The sequence below is a fragment of the Castor canadensis genome, chromosome 7 (assembly GCF_047511655.1).
Source record: "Castor canadensis chromosome 7, mCasCan1.hap1v2, whole genome shotgun sequence".
Lineage (NCBI taxonomy): Eukaryota > Metazoa > Chordata > Mammalia > Rodentia > Castoridae > Castor > Castor canadensis.
The window spans coordinates 111678363-111696351 of NC_133392.1; the positions used below are offsets into that span (position 1 = coordinate 111678363).

Consider the following 17989-nt stretch of genomic DNA (forward strand, 5'->3'; position numbering starts at 1 on the left):
CTGAGACAGTTGGAATGTTTATAAAATTCATTTAACAGTTCTCTCCAGGCAGCATGCCTCTGGCTGGTTGTCATTTTTTTTCTTTTATTTTGGGTGGTGAGGGCAGTTTTGAGGTTTGAACTCAGGGCCTCATGCTTGCTAGGCAGGTGCTTTACCACTGGAGCCACTCTGTAAGCCCTTTTTTGTGTTGGGTGTTTCTGAGATAGGGTCTTATGAACTATTTGCCCCCCTGACTTCAAAACGTGATCATCCTGATCTCTGTCTTCTGAGTCTAGGATTATAGTTGTGAACCACTGACATCCACCTGGTTGCTCGTTCTAATGAGGGTACAGGTAGCTTCACTGAGTGTTAGTTTTTGGCAGTATGTAATTTGGCTGTGATTTCCTTTGGGGTCTTTTTTATTACTCCAAGAAGTTAGTTGTACAGAGTTTCTTTTCCATAATGAATTGAATTATGGGCAAATGTAATAATCTCTCAGGGCATCTTTTTTCTTTTTTACTGGTGGGGTTTGAACTCAGGGCCTCACGTTTGCTGTGCAGGCACTCTTACTGCTTGTGCCACTCCACAGGCCCTTTTTTGTGATTTTTTTTTTTTAAGATAGGGTTTTGTGAACTAATTCCCTGGGCTGACTTCGAACCTCAATTCTCCTAGTCTCTGCCTCCTGAGTAGCTAGGATTACAGGCGTAAGCCACCGGCGCCAAACTCAGGTCATGTTTTCTGGCAACTATACTTTCACTTGGTTGTTCCCTCTCACACAGGAGACATTTGATGGCCTGCCCTTTTTGCATCCTCTGTGTCTTCCTCTGAGGAGGAGAGTGCAGATTTACACAGAGGCAGGGAAGAGATCAAAGGCAGCTGGAAAATCTCTCTGGGTAACACTGCACATTAAGCTGCTGTTGCAGCTGCATAATTTCCCCTTATTATTTCGGAGCCTCCCCTCTGATGTTCCTACAGTGTACCACTGCTACTTTCTCAAGGTCATTTACTGCCTGAAATAGTCTAAGGCTCTCTTTCCATATTTATTTTCTTTGTTGGTGTCATTTAGATCTCTCTTTTTCCAGATTGCACCATAAGCATGGATCACTTGAGAAGACATATCTGGAATCTGTACATAGTTAATACCCTTGCTTTTTAAAATTCCAGTGCCCAAGTCAGGGCTATTATCTCAGTTTTTTTGAGCTGACATTCTAAAGAGGTTGGAGGTCTTTTGCCTCTCCATGAGACCACAAGCCTGACATTGACCATTAATTATAGAATCACAGCCATCAAAAAACCATGTTTTAGCATTTGGCAGGGACTTACTCTGAAGGTTCTTTTTGCTTGAGCATACCTGATCTATTTATTCTGAGCAGTCATGTATTAACGGTAATAGCAAACAGTAGAATGCCTGGGTTGAGTGTCTGGCAAGGTTTTAGAGTCAGATGGAGGCATCTGGTAACCCAACCTGGTACTGTAACATTTGGCTATGTGTCAGCCAATGATGGCCTTTTGTCTCCAGAACATTAGAGACCTGATGTGAGGTCCAGACTGTCAATGCCTGCCCCATAGTTTAACAGATTTCTAAGAGGGAATGGTCACTCAACATACAGAAATGAGTGTTTTAAAATCACTGAGTGTACTTCACAGGTCAGAGGCTGAAGAAACAGTTTGTTTCTTCCTTTTTTGATTACCCCAGTTTACATTTTCTCTTGGAGAGAGTGTCCCTTTCAATAGTCAACATAGAATATGTACTCTATTACTGAGTACAGCTCAATATTTCTCTCCAGTTATATCTAGGGTAACCAGGGCTCCTTGAAGGAAATTTGGATTGCGCAAAAGGGAGCAAAATAGGGGGCCTTTAGCCCTCTTAATTCTCATCTTCTATAAGAGGGAACTGAAAGGAGTCAGGTTGGTCCCCTACCTTCCTTTTCTGAGGACGGCTTGGGCATTCCCTCTTCCAATTGCCTCTTTCTTGTAGAGTGCATGCTGATTTGGCCCGAGCCTTACTGCTGGTCAACAGGTCCCACGGTGTGTGCCAAGGACACTCACCTGAGATGGCTTCGTCCTTTCTTCTGGGTTACTTGGAGGGGAATGATGGGTGACTGCCATCAGGGCGGTTTGCTTTCTAATTTTTTTTCTCCTCTGTAGCCACATCTGTATTGTTGAGAACCTTAATGACAATCTCCACCAGTTGAGAAAGGTTAGTCTGAATCCACAGCCAATTTTTGAAGTTTTCTCTGGATATCAGGAGCACTTAGATATGCAGTAGGTTTCCATGGCTATATAATTGCCACTTTTTAAAATAGACCTTTGATTTGCTTAAACTTATAGTTCTGTCTTATCTTTTTTTAGTCATTTTGCTTTAGAACAAAATCTTACTCTATCAACACAAAATTCATTTTCATGCAAAATTCTCCTAATTTTCCCCATCAAAAATACATCCTCACATTTGTAACTTCTTTGCATTTCTCTGTACTAGTTACTGGTTCCTTCCTGCCTTGTTTTGATTCCTTCCTTTAATTTACTTTTTGAAACAGTGCTTTAAGAAATCTCCAAATTAGACAAAATTACTCTTTTTCTCAAAGAAATAGCACATTTTATGTTTGTCTTACAGTTGTTCTCATTAAAACACACCTTAGTTTTCTTCTTATATTTTTTTCTGCATATAAAGTTCCATGTATTATGGGAATTTATAACTTTTATAACCTCAATTTGCAGTGATGACCTAGGAAGACAGCAATTTTGAATTGTCATATATCAACAATTTAGATCTACAGTAGGAAATATTTATTAATAGGCTCAAGTGTATGTTATCCTTTTTATAGAATTTAAGAGACTAAGAGTAAACTTAAACTTATTTTTAGCAATTTATGATTCAGTTTTTAAAATTTGCATAGAATTAACTCATTTCATATCTGTTATATAATTCTAGATTTTTAAGTTACATGAAGAGTACACTTAGAAACACTTCTAATTTAAATTTATAAAATTATTTACTTTTAACAGTTATTTCTGTACATGAAACAGATATCAGACAAGTATAGTCATTCCTTTAAATTATTTTCTTCCCAAAGAAAGACTGTAAAAGTTGACATCTTTGAAACATGGAAAGCAGTGAACATTATAACTTAAACATCTAACAGATAAATATATTCCTGATTGGTTAGCAGCCCGGGCAAAAAAATGTATGCCAACAATTTTAGCCCTGAGTTCAATCCAGTACTGCCAAAAATAAAAATATTTTAAAGACATCTTTACTTTTACCTTACCAACAAATTTAAATTAACTTATTTGCCAAAGACTTACTTAAGTTACATGAACTAAAAGGCATTTGGACTAATCGAACAGTTTTAATTTACATGAGTGCTTACTTAACTATATGCCTATTTGGTACCATGCAAACAGTATATGAACATATACATACATGTAGCTATAACATACACATAAACATACATAAAAATGTTCCAAAAACTCCAAAGATTTTATAGCTTTCATTTAGATCCACTATTTGCCAGTTATTAATAAATTAGGTGGGTTTGGTGGCCCATATTTGTAATCCCAGCTTCTCCGGAGGTAGAGATCCAGAGGATTGCAGTTTGATGCCAGCCCGGGCAAAACTTGGTGAGACCCTACCTAAAAAGTAACTAAAACAAAAAAGGGCTAGGAATGTGGCTCAAGTGGTAGAGCACCTTCCTAGTAAGCATGAGGCCTTGAGTTCAAACCCCATTACCACACCAAAAAAAAAAGAAAAAAAAAAAAGGTTAGACTGTATATTCAATTACTTCCTCCATAGCTCTAGGCAATTAATAGTCAAAATCGAACCTCACAGTTCTTTACCCACATAAAATTTTGACTTTGGTATTTTATAACATTGAAATTACAAAATTGCACAACACCCACATTTTCCTCTGGAGCTCTTTTGTTTTGATGCAGATCTGCAGGTGGAAATGTTTTCCAACCTCCTAAACATTAGACTGCTGACAACCAGGACAGAGGTTCCTTCATAACCTTTTAGACCACCTCTGAGGCTTTTTATGGCCAGGTATTATTATTATTATTTTTAATTGTTTTATTATTCATATGTGCATACAAGGCTTGGGTCATTTCTCCCCCCTGCCCCCACCCCCTCCCTTACCACCCACTCCACCCCCTCCTGCTCCCCTCCTCAATACCCAGCAGAAACTATTTTGCCCTTATTTCTAATTTTGTTGAAGAGAGAGTATAAGCAATAATAGGAAGGAACAAGGGTTTTTGCTGGTTGAGATAAGGATAGCTATACAGGGCATTGACTCACATTGATTTCCTGTGTGTGGGTGTTACCTTCTAGGTCAATTCTTTTTGATCTAACCTTTTCTCTAGTTCCTGGTCCCTTTTCCTATTGGCCTCAGTTGCTTTTAAGGTATCTGCTTTAGTTTCTCTGTGTTAAGGGTAACAAATGCTAGCTAGTTTTTTAGGTGTCTTACCTATCCTCACACCTCCCTTGTGTGCTCTTGCTTTTATCATGTGCTCAAAGTCCAATCCCCTTGTTGTGTTTGCCCTTGATCTAATGTCCACATATGAGGGAGAACATATGATTTTTGGTCTTTTGGGCCAGGCTACCCTCACTCAGAATGATGTTCTCCAATTCCATCCATTGGCCAGGTATTATTGACTAGCCTCCCCTTCAAGGTGGAGATTCCTTTTAATCTCTTAGACCTCTGGCATCAGTCTGAACAGAGGTAATCTTTCAGCCTCCCAGACCTCAGGGTTGAGATGCAGTCTCAGACCTGGGACTAACCCTTGCCTACTTTCTAATCTATCCAGTCCATCTGTACTGTGTTATTAAGACTGTTAGCTAACTTATGGTTCTACCACCATCCATCAGTCTGGGGATACTTCTGAACAAAAGATTTAGAGTGGCTACCAAGTTCACCCAAAAACACAATGGCAATATAGGACTGGTGAGTCAGGCCCAAAAAGTTGCTCCCCTTTCTAGTTTGGGACATGTTTCCAGGAGTTCTAGATGTCAGCCCAGGACAGGTGCCTTTATTGCCTGTCTTGTTGACAGTTGAATAGCAAAAACTTGTGAGCCTTCAAGGAGAACATCCCACCTTGGATGCCAATTTGTAACTGAACACAGGAAGTGTTCAGTCTTGGTGAGTGCAAAGCCCAAACCAGCACAGCCAAGATATAAGAGTGGAGAAAGATTTATTACCTGCAGTAGGTAAATGCAGGACATTGGAGTTATTTCCAAAGCAATGCCCTCCTCAAACAAAGGAAGCTAGAGGATTTTATTTGGGAATCCTGTTTATATTTATTTAGGAAAACACTTTAGGGGCAAGCACATTCTCTTGCATGCTTAGTATAAGGTCATAGTTCAAGAAGGAATAATGGCAGGCACATTTTTGTGCTCAAAGCCTCAGGTTAAGGTCATAATTCAAGAAGGAATAATGGCAGACATTTTTGTGCTCAAAGCCATGGAGCACATGTTCAAAGGGTTAAAATGGTAGACAGGGACACCTTGGGTCATATCCAGCTTGCATCATAAAGATGGCCAACAAGAATGCCTCTGGGCTTGCTCAGCTTTCCTCAAAGTTTTAGCGAAAAATAAGGAAAGGACACTTTTCTGTTAGCTTTTATTTTTTAAAAATTATTTTTTACAAAGTGAGAAGTTTCATTGTGATTATTTCTTTAATTATATTCATCCTCTTTTTTATTACCTTCTTATGCCTGATCCCTGAACCTACCAAGCTTTCTTTTTTTGTTTTTTAACTCTAGGTTTTGCACTTGCTAGGCAAGTGCTCTATTGCTTGAGCCACACTTCCAGCCCTGAACCTTCCTTTTCTTAACTTACTTACATTTTTTTTAAAAAAATGGGTTCATTATGTCCTTTTCATGTGTGCATGCAGTATACTTCAATCATATTCTCCCCCAACCCTCTCTTTTCCCCCTCACCACTGGCTCAGCTCCCTAAATATCCCCCCCACCCCTTTTTTATGTCTAGATTCCACATATGAAAGAAAACATGCAGAATTTGTCTTTCTGAATCTGGCTTATTTAACTTAACATGGTGATCTCTACTTTCATCCATTTTCCTAAAAATGACATAACTTCATTCTTTTTCTTTGTGGCTGAATAATTCTCCATTATGTATAATACTACATTTTCTTTATCCACTTACCTGTTGATGGATACCTAGGTTGATTCCATAACTTTGCTATTCTGAATAGTGTTCCAGCAGACATGAGTGTGCAGGTGTTTCTATTGTATGATGACTTACATTCCTTCAGGTAAATGCGAAAGAGTGGTATAGTAGGATCATATTGTAGATCTAATTTTAGTTTTTTGAGGAATCTTCATACTGAATTCCATAGTGGCTGGACTAATTTCCTACCAATAGTATATCAGAATTTTCTTCCCCCCTGCATTCTTACCAGCATTCGTTGTATATTTTCTTGATGATTGCCATTCTGACTGGGATGAGATGGAATCTCATTGTTTTGATTTGCATTCTCCTTTATTGCTAAAGATGTTGAACACTTCCTCGTGTGTTTACTGGCTATTTGTAGTTTTTTTTGAAAACCAATTCATTCAATTCATTTGCCCATTTATCAGTTGGTTTATTTGTTGTTATGGTGTTTAGTTTTTTGAGCTCTATATATATTCTGGATATTAATCCTTTGTCAGCTGAATCGCTGGCAAAGGTTTGCTCCTATTCTGTAGGCTCTTTACTCTGGTCATTGTTTCCTTTGATATACAGATGTCTCTTAATCTGATGCAATCCCATTTATCAGATTTTGCTCTTATTTCCTGAGCTATTGGAATACTATTCAGAAAGTTGTTGCCTATGACTTTATCTTGAAGTGCTTTCTTTGTACTTTCTTCTAGTAGTTTCAGAGTTTTAGGTCTTATATTGAGGTCTTTTTTATTTATTTTGAATTGATTTTTGTACAGGGTAAGAGATAGAGATCTAGTTTCAGGCTTCTACATGTAAATATCCAATTTTCCCAGGACCATTTGTTGAATAGGCTGTTTTTCTCCCCCCAGCATTTGTTTTGCTGAGTATTAAATGGCTGTAGCCATGTGGGCTTATTTGTATCTAGTTCTTCTGTTCTATTCCATTTGTCTGCATGTGCTAGTACTATGCTTTTGGTTAGGATGGCTCTGTAGTATAATTTGAAGTCAGGTATTGTGATTCCTCCAGCATTGCTTTTTTTGCTCAGGATTGCTTTGGCTATTCAGGGTCTTTTTTTCTTCCATTCAAATTTTAGGATTCTGTTTTTCTATTTCTGTGAAGAATGTCATTGGGATTTTGATGGGAATTGCATTGAATCTAGATTGCTTTAGGTAATATCCATGAACATGGTCTTTCCATTTTCTAGTATCTTCTTCAGTTTCTTCAGTCTTTTATAGGTTTCATTGTAGAGGTCTTTCAACTCCTTAGTTAAATTTTTTCCTAGGTTTTTTTTTTTTTTTTTTTTTTTTTTGAGACTATTGTGAATAGGATTGTCTTCTAGATTTCTTTCTCAGAATGTTCATTATTGGTATATAGAGAAGCTACTGATTCTTATATGTTGACTTTTAGACCCTGCTACTTTGCTGAAAGTGATTATCAAATCTAATTTTCTGGTAGACTCTTTAGGTCTTTTAAGTATAGGATCATATTGTCTGCAAATTGAGATAATTTGACTTCATCCTTTCCTATTTGTATCTTGCCTGGTTGCTCTGGCTAAGAATTGAATAAGAGTTGACAGAGTGGACACCCCTCTCTTGTTCCTGATTTTAAAGGAAATCCTCTCAGTTTTTCTCCCATTTAGTATAATGTTGATCAGATTTGCTTATGTTGTTTTATCCTTCTTGCTCGATTTTGGTAGGTCATATTGTCTAGAAATTGATTATTTTCTTCTAGATTTCTCAATTTTTTGGAATGTAAATTTTCAAAATAATTTCGGATGATTCTCTGAATTTCATTGGCACCTGTTGTAATATACTCTTTTCCATCTCTTCATTTTATTAATTAGGGTTTTCTCTCTTTTGTTTATGGCTAAGGGTTTGCTAACCTGATTTATCATTTCAAAGAACCAACCCTTTGCTTCATTGATTCTTTGTATCATTCTTTTAGTGTTTATTTCATTAATTTTTACCCTGATCTTTTTTATTTTTAGGAAAGGACACTTTGAAGGTGTGTTATATTGGAATTTGACTCTAAAGATGCCTGCCTCACTTTGTGGCTAATAGTGCCAGTTCCAAAAGATCTCTCATTCTCTTATTTGACATATTATACTACAGTTACTTTTTATGACTTTATAGGGGTAGCTCTATTAACTCACATTAGGAAATCTTACTCATCTTTACTTCAGGGAGGCAGGCCCAGATTGGCCTTTACATCCTTACGTCATTCTGAAATCATGGCTAGATAGAGCATCTGAAAGTGGGAGACAGGGTAAAGATCAGATAAAATGTAATTTCCCTTCAGGATGTGGGTCCTCTGTTATTTTTAACATCCTATGGTGGATGGCCTGAGCAAGAGATCTCCCCCAACCAGAGGATGCCAATGTAAACATCCCTTGTGTGTCCACAGATATTTTTATTGCTGTGTTTGTGTGTGTGTGTGTGTGGGGGGCGGTTAGTGAGGTTTGAATTCAGGGCTTTGCACTTGCTAGGCAAGTACTCTACTGCTTGAACCATAACTCTAGCCCTTTTACTGCTATTATAGCTCAGTTTGGAAATAGTTCTTTTGCATCATTGCCTCTTATTTTCAAATTATTACTGATTTTGGTTTTTTTAGAATAGTATGTATTATGGAATTAAAATATATATTTGTAATATTTTTACTGGAGTTTTAGGATGAAGGCCTGGCTCTCGGGGTTCCAGTGAACAAGGCTTGGATACCTGTCTTGAAATGCTAACCAAACATGAACAGTGATGAAGGGCAAGGAAAGTGCTTTAAGCAATGTGACCACATTGGAAGGACAGTAAAGACTAGTGATCTAAGATCTGTCCTCCAGGGGCTGACAGGCACTTTGAGGTTTTTACAGAGAAAGGGAGCACAGGGAAGGTCTGGAGTTTACATACCTGGCTGAACAGGTAATCTTAGTCAGGCCATGGTGTGGTTGATCATTAGCTTAGGACTGACTCTGCCAAGACCTCCCCAAGAAGTCGTTGCTTGAGGGGGAAATTTGGTTATTACTTAGGTGGGTAGCCTTGGTTCCATCATTGGTTCAGTCATGCAGCAGGATAATTGCTCCTGCTTCGGGTGGGTGTCATCATGGGGTGATTTTTGTCTGCTGTTTGGGGGTAGTTTTGTTACCTTGTAAATCAGAACTTTTCCTGGAATCCAAGGCAAGTGTAGGAGAGAATAACCCAGGAGAATTCATAAGGAAAACATTTAGGCAAAATGAAGTCAGAGAAGGACATAAGGAGTAGGTAGGCCAGTGACTGGGCCTTTCTTCAGTATAGATTATCTTTTGCATGTTTGTTATTAAACAGAAGACTATATCTCTTTATGGGCTGGTAGAGTGGCTCAAGTGATAGAGCACCTGCCTAGCAAGCATAAGACTCTGAGTTCAAACCCCAGTACCACCAAAAAAAGTGTATTTCATTTAACTTTCTTATTTTAACATCTGAAATCATCAGTTATTTGATAGTATGATGGTTAATTGGTGGGGTTTTTCCTTTTTTTAGCTCTTTATGGAATGATGTCATATCTTTAACAAGTGAATTATTTTGAATTTGATGAAATACAGATGTTTGCTATCCAGATTGTTCATGGTTTAGCCTCAAAAACACAGGTAAAATGCTAAGATTGGTAGACAGAGTTGATAGTACTGATACTAAGATACAGAGAATATTTATTCTGTGTCTTTTTCTAAAGACTTTTGAAAAATATTATCTCAGTTTTGTCAAATAGATTGGAAATGTAAGGACTTTAAACATAATAACAAATAAATTGTATGGGCTTCATTAAAAGGCCTAATGGAATCCTCAACTGAAGTGAATATTCCTTTTGCCCTCTATTCAATCTATTCTCCCTTTCAAAGTTTCATTCTTTTTCCAGCTTTCAGTGCTAACCTCTAATTTTTTTTTCGTGTTCTTTGCTTCTTCTCATGTGTATTCCATGTTATTCTTTCTTTTTTTATTAATAGACTTTTCTTGGGGAGCAGATGTAGGTTTACTGAAATGAATGAAAAGTACAGAGTTCCCATATATACTACCCCCTTTATGTTTGCCCTATTATTAACATCTTGCATTAGTGTGATACATTTGTTACAATTGATGAACTGGCATTTACATGCATTATTATAAGCTAAAGTCTATTATATTGGGATTCACTCTTTATGGTACACATTCTGTGGGTTTTGGCAAATATATAATGACATGTATTCATCATTTCAATATCATACAAAATAATTTCAGTGTCTTAAACGTCCTGTGCATTCTTTTTCCATATTTTGCCTTTTCCAGTATGTTACATAGTTGAAATCATTTAATAGGTAGCCTTTTCAGATTGGCTTTTTCACTTAATGATATTCTTTTCATGGCTCAATAGCCCATTTTTTTAAAAACCAGTGAATAATACTCCATCGTATGGATGTCCTTCACTCATTGAAGGACAACTTAGTTGCTTCCAAGTTCAGGCAATTATGAATAATGATTTAGACTTTTAAAACATAAAGTATCTCAAGTCACTTGTAAAAATGTTGAGCTAATTCAGTATTTTGAGCCTTAAAGAATGATGACTATTATCTTTGAATTAAAAATTTCTAATTGCATATTGAGCTCATAATGTGCAATAGATGAGTGTAGAATGATTATATGTGAAAGAAGGAAGAAAGTATTGAAGAGGAGTTGAGGGAAAGATTACATATTAAATCTGGATAATTTTTGGAAAATAAGATTTTCTTGAAACTCAGGTGAAAATGCTAACGGGGACCAAGATGTTCTGAATTCAACCATTTGCTTGAGAACATTCTAAAACAAAACTGACATCAAGTGACCCAGAAACCAAGCCATTAGGTCTCTATTATTTTATTTGAATGGAATGACTAGAAAGAAAATAGAGCTTATATTTTTGAAAAAGAATTACAGAATAGAAGTCAAGTTTTATAAAATGGAGAAGTAGTTGTTTGGTAACCATAGGGTAGATGTTAGATAATAACATAGTGAATATAATTGCACAAAATCCATAGATCTGTGAGTTACGTTGTCTGCTTAATAAAAATTTAATGGGGGAAGTTATTTAGTTACAGGATTTAGGACTCACTGAATATTTTTGTTTATAGTTTTGTGGAATCTGAGGAATATAGAAATTAATGAGCTATAAATCCATTTGAATGTCTAAAATATTTTTGTCTTAGAAATGCTGTTTGCAGCTGGGTGCTTGTGGCTCACACCTACAATCCTAGCTACTCTGGAGGTAGAGCTCAGGAGGATTATGGTTCAAAGTCAACCCCATGCAAATAGTTTGTGAGACCCTATCTTGAAAAAACCCATTATATAAAAATTTTAAAAAAATGACTGCCAAAGTGGCTTAAGTGGTAAATGTGCCTGCCTAGCAAGCCTGAGCCCCAAGTTCAAACCCCAGTGCTGTCAAAAAGAAAAAAAAGCTGTTTATTTAAGTAAATTTGAAATACTAGTATGCCCCAAGAGTCAACGAACACCTTGAAATCTTAATATTTCTAAGCACTAATCCTGATTTTTCAAATAAAGATTTATCTGTTAAGTTGTGGTAGTGCCTTTGTGATTCAGTTAATTTGTCAGTAGAAGTACACAGGACTTAAACTCTGACCTTTGTTGAGTGCTGTATGCTCAGTATTTTAGGGGAAAAAAAAACTAGCGTAACTACTGCCTCTATTTTAAGAGAATATAAATACGGAAAAAAATAATAAGCGGAAGAAAATATAAATTAGGTTTTGGTAAATGTTCTAGGAGTTTTTAAAAAGTATGGTACTATTTTTAGTTGTTTTGGGCAAAGATATTTTGATGCAGATCTTGGCTTTCGAGTTTTACCCTTAAAACTACTTAAGAATTGGGTTAGTCAACATGAGATAGAAACAGCATTCCCAGGAAACAATTTATGTTTATTGACAGGAATTTGGAAAAGTCCATGAAAGGCTGGAGAAGTAAATTAGGGTTCGATTAAGTTACTCTTGATGGGTTGTGAGGACATTGGTTATTAGTTAAGTAAAAATAGAGAATAGTTTGGGGCATGAATGAGGAGCTAGGCATATTAGAAATTCTTGCAGTATGTTGATTTGTTTATAAAATACTTTAGAATTAATTTTATATCTTGAAAATATATACATTTTAATATGCATTTTTATAGCTTCCAGCTTGATCATAGGTCAAATTATGTTCCTTAAAATGCCGTATTTAAAAAAGCCTTATATACTAGATGTAGTGGCTCACGCCTGTAATCCCAGCTGCACTCAGTAGGTGGAGATTGAGAGGACTGCGGTTGGAGGCCAGCTTGGGCAAAATGTTGGTGAAACCTCATCTCAACAAAACAAGCCAGGCATGGTGGTGTGTGCCTGTCTTCCCAGCTATGTTGGAAGTCCTGGGCAGGAAGATTGTGGTCTGAGGCCACCCCAGGCAAAAAGCAAGATCCTCTTTGGAAAATAACCTAAAATAAAATGGGTTGGAGACTTGGCTTCAGTGGTAGAGTACTCACCTGCCTAGCAAGCAGTACTCATGCCCTGAGTTAAAAAAAAAGAAAGCTTTATATAAGTTGGCTGTAGCTCTGGTATTTTACATCAGCAATATAAAAATGTTTTAACATAATATAAGCTAGAAAACTAGTTCCTGACTTTATGGTCTTATTGATACACTGAGACTTTGTTGTTCTTCTAACGATTCTTTAATATAGTTCCCTCCATTGTAAATGAGTTTAAAAACAATGTATATAATAAACTTGGTATTTTTTTGTTGTTGTTATAGAACTGTGGCAGCTGAAGTTAGGAAGCAGATCTCTGGACAATATAGTGGTTCTCCCCAACTGCTCAAAAACCTCAACATAGGTGGCAGTATATCTCATCACACCACAGTAAGTAGCATGTTCAAATCATGGCATATTACAGATGCTTTACTGAGGAGGCCACAAAAAAGTAGTGGAACAATAAAGAGCCAAGAAATTGGGTTCCAGCACTAGTTTTGTATCCTTACTTGTTGCCAACTCATTCTGGAAATCTAAGTTGGGAAAAGGTAGCAGGGGGTGTTACAGAGTGTTGGTTTCCTAGTCAACTCAAACTTTATATTCAGATTTAATCAAATTTGGAATCTTATATTTAGAACTTCCAAGACCCAAAGTGATTCATTATATGAAAATACAGGAATGAATCTATTTTAGAAATAAGCAGTGAAGTAAACAGTAAATGATTAGGTGGGGCCAGGCATGGTGGCACATGCCTGTAATCATAGCTACAAGGGAAGGAGAAAAGAGGATCATGGTTTGAGACCAGCCTTAGCCTTTGAGACCCTATCTCAAAAACAAGCTGGGTATGGTGATTCACTCCAGCTACTTGGGAGTTGGAGGTAAGAATAGTGTGGTCTAAGGCTGGCCTGGACAAAAGTGTAAGAGCTTATCTGAAAAACAAGCTAAAAGCAAATGGGCTTGGTGTGACTCAAGTGATAGAGCACTTGACTAGCAAGCATAAGGCTCTGATTTCAATTCTCAGTACAAACCCCCTCCAAAATAAAGTCAGTTTGTTACATCATCAGACCCCTTTAATAGAAAGGCATATCTATCGAATCATTATTGTAAATCAGGTACTGTGTCAGAGATATAAATAAATGTCTTATTAAAGATGCTGGCATGAAGATAATCAGTTTTGATAAAAACTTATGTTTTTGCTCTTGGTTTTCAGCTTCCACCTGGGCCCCACCATGCTTTCCTTTGTATTTCTCTTCCCTAACTTTTAATAAACTCCCTTTATACCCTGTGTCCTGCCATGGATTTTTCCTGGTGGGATGCAAAGAATTTGGAGTCTTCTGATTACAGACTGCTTCATGCTGTTGACAATCAGAAGGCATCTGAAAACTTCTAATGAATAGTCTCAGAATGGGAGAGGAGTTCATGCATTAATTAATTCATCCCACAGGTATCTTCTTTGAGTGAGTTGACATGCCGGGTCTTGGGGATACATGTTGGGCAGAATGAAGGTTTTTATCCTCATTGAACTTACAGTCCAGTGGGACAGAATTCACAGCCCCAAAGAGTGTGATGTTTTGCAGTATGAATTTTCTTTATTAATTCAAGCAAACGTAACATGCAGTTTGGTCTAAAATGCACTGCTTTAAAATAAGGTTTATTTGGTGTAGCTCTCAGTTCACAAACTCAAGTTATGGCAGATGAAAGATACTTGATTTCCTACAGACTAATTTAGAGGATATTTTAGGGTAATTTCCTACAAGACTGGCAGGATATATGGACTTCTGTGCTTCTAGATTTCTCCTCCACCTTCCTGATACTGTTTCCAGGGGGTGTGAAGGGTCAAGATGTTGAAAACAGAGGACTTTTTTGAGTTGGCTTCTTCCAATACATCTCTCTTGAGAGTCACCATGACCATGGACCAGACCCAGCTGAGTCTGGGGTTCTCAGACTGGTACACGGGGTGGGGTCTTCTATGGATAGTTCCCCTGTCTTTTCTGGTTTTTTTTTTTTTTTTTTGCGATACTGGGGCTTGAACTCAGGGCCTACACCTTGAGCCATTCTACACCAGCCCTTTTTGTGTTAGGTATTTGGAAGATAGGGTCTCATGAACTATTTGCCCGATCTGGCTTTGAACCATGAGCCTCCTCATCTCTGCCTCCTGAGCAGCTAGGATTACAGACATGAGCCACTGGCATCTGGCAGTTCCCATGTCTTGTAACTAGATCTGTTCCCATGTGGAGCTCTCACCTGCCTTCCTCCAGCCAGACTGGAGATCTCTGTCTAAGCACAAGGACCCTCTATCTCTCTGTGAGTTGTTGTAAGCATATTTTGTCTACGGAGTATTAGATGTTTTTGTCCTTTGCTAGGATTTGACTTTATGCAGCTCTTGAAGAAATAGCTCAGTGCATATTACCTGCTTCCATGGAGAGAAGGAAAAAAAAATCTTATATTTACATTTTTTTATACCAGGAATATGAATTTAAATAGATCTTCATTTGTCTTAAAATTAGAGATCATTTGAAAAGTATTAAATTCTGTGGAAAACTAAAGTAAATAAATGAGATAGGGTGACTAGGCATTGGTGGCTCATGTCTGTAATCATAGCATCTTCGGAGGCAGAGATCAGGAAGATCTCTCAGGAAGATCTGCAGGAAGCACAGATAGAAGGATAGTGGTCCAGGCTGTCCTGGAAATAAAACAGTACTCTATCTCTAAAACAACTAGTACAAAAGGACTGGTGGAGTGACTAAAGTTGTAGAATACCTGCATAGCAAGTTCAAGGACCTGAGTTCAATCCTCTGTATTGCCCCTAAACAATCAAACAAACAAACAAAAACTTCCTACAGTCAGGCCCTATATTTGGTCATGTTGAATAATTACAACCCATTTTTAATCTCAGTTTTTTACTTCCCACTGTCTGATCATCACTACTTATTTTGTCCTTTTATTCTGGTACCCTGACTCTTAACTGTCTTCTGTCCCATGAGGACCTAGACTCCACTAACTTTTTATTGTTCCTTGCCCCTTGATGTCCTGTCTCCAGCCTTACCAAACTAAAATTAATTTTTGATCAGGCTGGGCATAGTGGCTCATGCCTGTAATCCCAGTTACTTAGGAGGTGGAGATAGAATTGTGGTTTAAGGCCATCCTGGACAAAACACCCTATGTCAAAGAACAAACTGGGTATGGTTGTACATTTCTGTAATTACATCTATGTAGGAGGCAGAGATAGGAGGATTGGGGCCTGAAGCTGGCACAAGTGTAAAGTTCTATCTAAAAAATAACTAAAACCATGACTGGGGCCATGATTCAAGTGCTCTACCACTTGCGCCTTTCCCCCGGCCCTTTTATGCTTTCATTATTTTTCAGGTAGAGTTTTGCATTTTTGCCTCAGTGCCTCCTGCCTACAGCCTTTTGTGTATCTGGGATCACAGCTTCATGCCACCATGCCCAGCTTATTGATTGAGTTGAGGTCTTGCTAATTTTTTGCCTTGGCTGGTTAAACTGTAATCCTTCCAATCTCCACCTCCAAGAAGCTGGGACAATAGGTATGAGCCACTGTTCCTGGCCTGTATTTTTCAATTCTAAAATTCCCATTTAGTTCTTTATATATTTTGGTTCTTTGCTGAGACTTTCGTTTCTTTGTAGAGTTTCTGTTGCTGAGAGTTTGTATTTTCATTTAAGTTTGTTCGCAATTTTGCTTATGGAAGCATTTTTATAATGTTTTATAAAATACTTGTCACATATTGCTGAGATCTCTCATCTTGGTGTTTTCTACAGATTGTCTCTTCATTCAAGTTGCATTGGTTCTTGGTATGATGAGTGATTTTTTTTTTTTTATTGGAACCTTGGGTCTCATCTTTCTAAACATGTAGCTTGCTTTCCCTGACATGGCTCTGGTTATAGACGAGTGGGTCTTACCCTGTTATGGACAGAGGGAGTAGATGTCCAGATTTTCCATTCACCCTTTTTTGATATGAAAGGAGAGGCAGGGGTAGCAGTTCCCGCTTCCACTTGATCATGGCTCATACCACTTAACTGGGAAGGGAAATAGTACCTATTGTTTCTCATAGGTTCCATTGACACTTGGGGGAGGGGTGTGGCCTTGTCGCACTGATGGAAGTCTTGGCTCTCTTCTAGCCCTTCTCTGACACAACCCCTGAGAAAACAGAAAGGGGAGTCTTATTGCCAAATGGTTGTGAATGTCCAGATTTCCCAAGTGGTCTCTACTGATACTGTGGGTGAGCACTCATTGCTTATTAGGGATGAACTCTGTACTCAGACTTCTCTTACATCACTCTGGTGGGGAGCATTGTGGCTCCTTTTTATAGCTTTGTGAAGGTGGACGCCCCTTGGAATTTGCTGATGGAGTATGCGTGGGGCCACAGTTTTTCATGCAATGTTTAGCTACAGTAGAGCAGTTGTTGTCTACAAGTTTGTTTTTTTTTTTTTTGTGTGTGTGTGATTACTGGGGTTTGAACTACCACTTGCAGGTACTCTACCATTTGAGCCTCTCCACCAGCTCCCTTTCTTGGTCCTTTGGCAGAGCAGAATTGGCTTTTTGTTCTGCACTCTGGTATTTCCGGGTTGAGGACTTCTCTAGCTGTGAGTCTAGGATACATTAAAACGAAGAGAAATTTTAAGTAACTCACTACTGTGCCATTTTTTGGGTTCTGAGGTTCATACTGATCTGCCTTTTTCTCTCCATCATTTTATTAGAGTCTGTGTTTGTTTTATACGTAATGTCCAGATTATTAGTTATACACAGTGGGAAGAAGAGAGAAAAGTAAGTCTACTTCATCTTCCCAGAAGTGGAAGCTCTTTTAATAACTTTTGATGTTGAGCACTTTTTCATGTCCATCTTATCTCTTATTGGCCATCTCATGTTTCTCTTTGTGAAATGTCTGATTAATTTTCTTATTTTTTCCCATTTATTTGAGGGTATGGCTTTGTCTTTTTACTATTGAGATATTTAGGACTTCTTTCTGTATTTTAGATACCAGTCCTTTATCAAATATGTTTTGTAAATATTTTCTTAGTTTAGCTTGCCTATATATTTCCTTTTTCTTTTTTAAAAATTTGTTTATAACAATAATAAATTTATATTTTTTTAAGTAAATTTTTAAAAAAATTTTATTTTTGGGTACTGCTGATCGAACCCAGGTCCTCTTGCATGTAGACAAGCTCTCTTGCACTGAGCTATATCCCTAACACCTTTTAATTTTATTTTGAGACAAGGACTCACTGTGTTGCCCAGATTGGCCTTGAAATGTGAGCCACAAAATGGTAGCTCAGAAATTTGAAACTGGGTCTTGCAGCTCCAAAATTCATGTTGGTTTTTTTTCCTTTCTGAAGCAGTCTATCCTATTCTATCAAGTGCAT

At 37.6% G+C, this 17989-nt stretch overlaps 1 protein-coding gene across 13 annotated transcripts in view; it reads left to right on the plus strand.

Moving 5' to 3' along the window:
• The window catches only part of Dock7 (dedicator of cytokinesis 7), a 207473-nt gene that overhangs the window by 21531 nt on the left and 167953 nt on the right, over positions 1-17989 (plus strand). For all 13 annotated transcript variants that reach the window (XR_012449875.1, XM_074079907.1, XM_074079908.1 and 10 more), the window contains exon 2: positions 12895-13000. Coding sequence is in view for 12 of the 13 variants with exons in the window: in XM_074079907.1 (XP_073936008.1) it covers positions 12895-13000 (106 nt within the window). In the remaining variant the exon portion in view is untranslated. The remainder of the gene's footprint in view (positions 1-12894; positions 13001-17989) is intronic.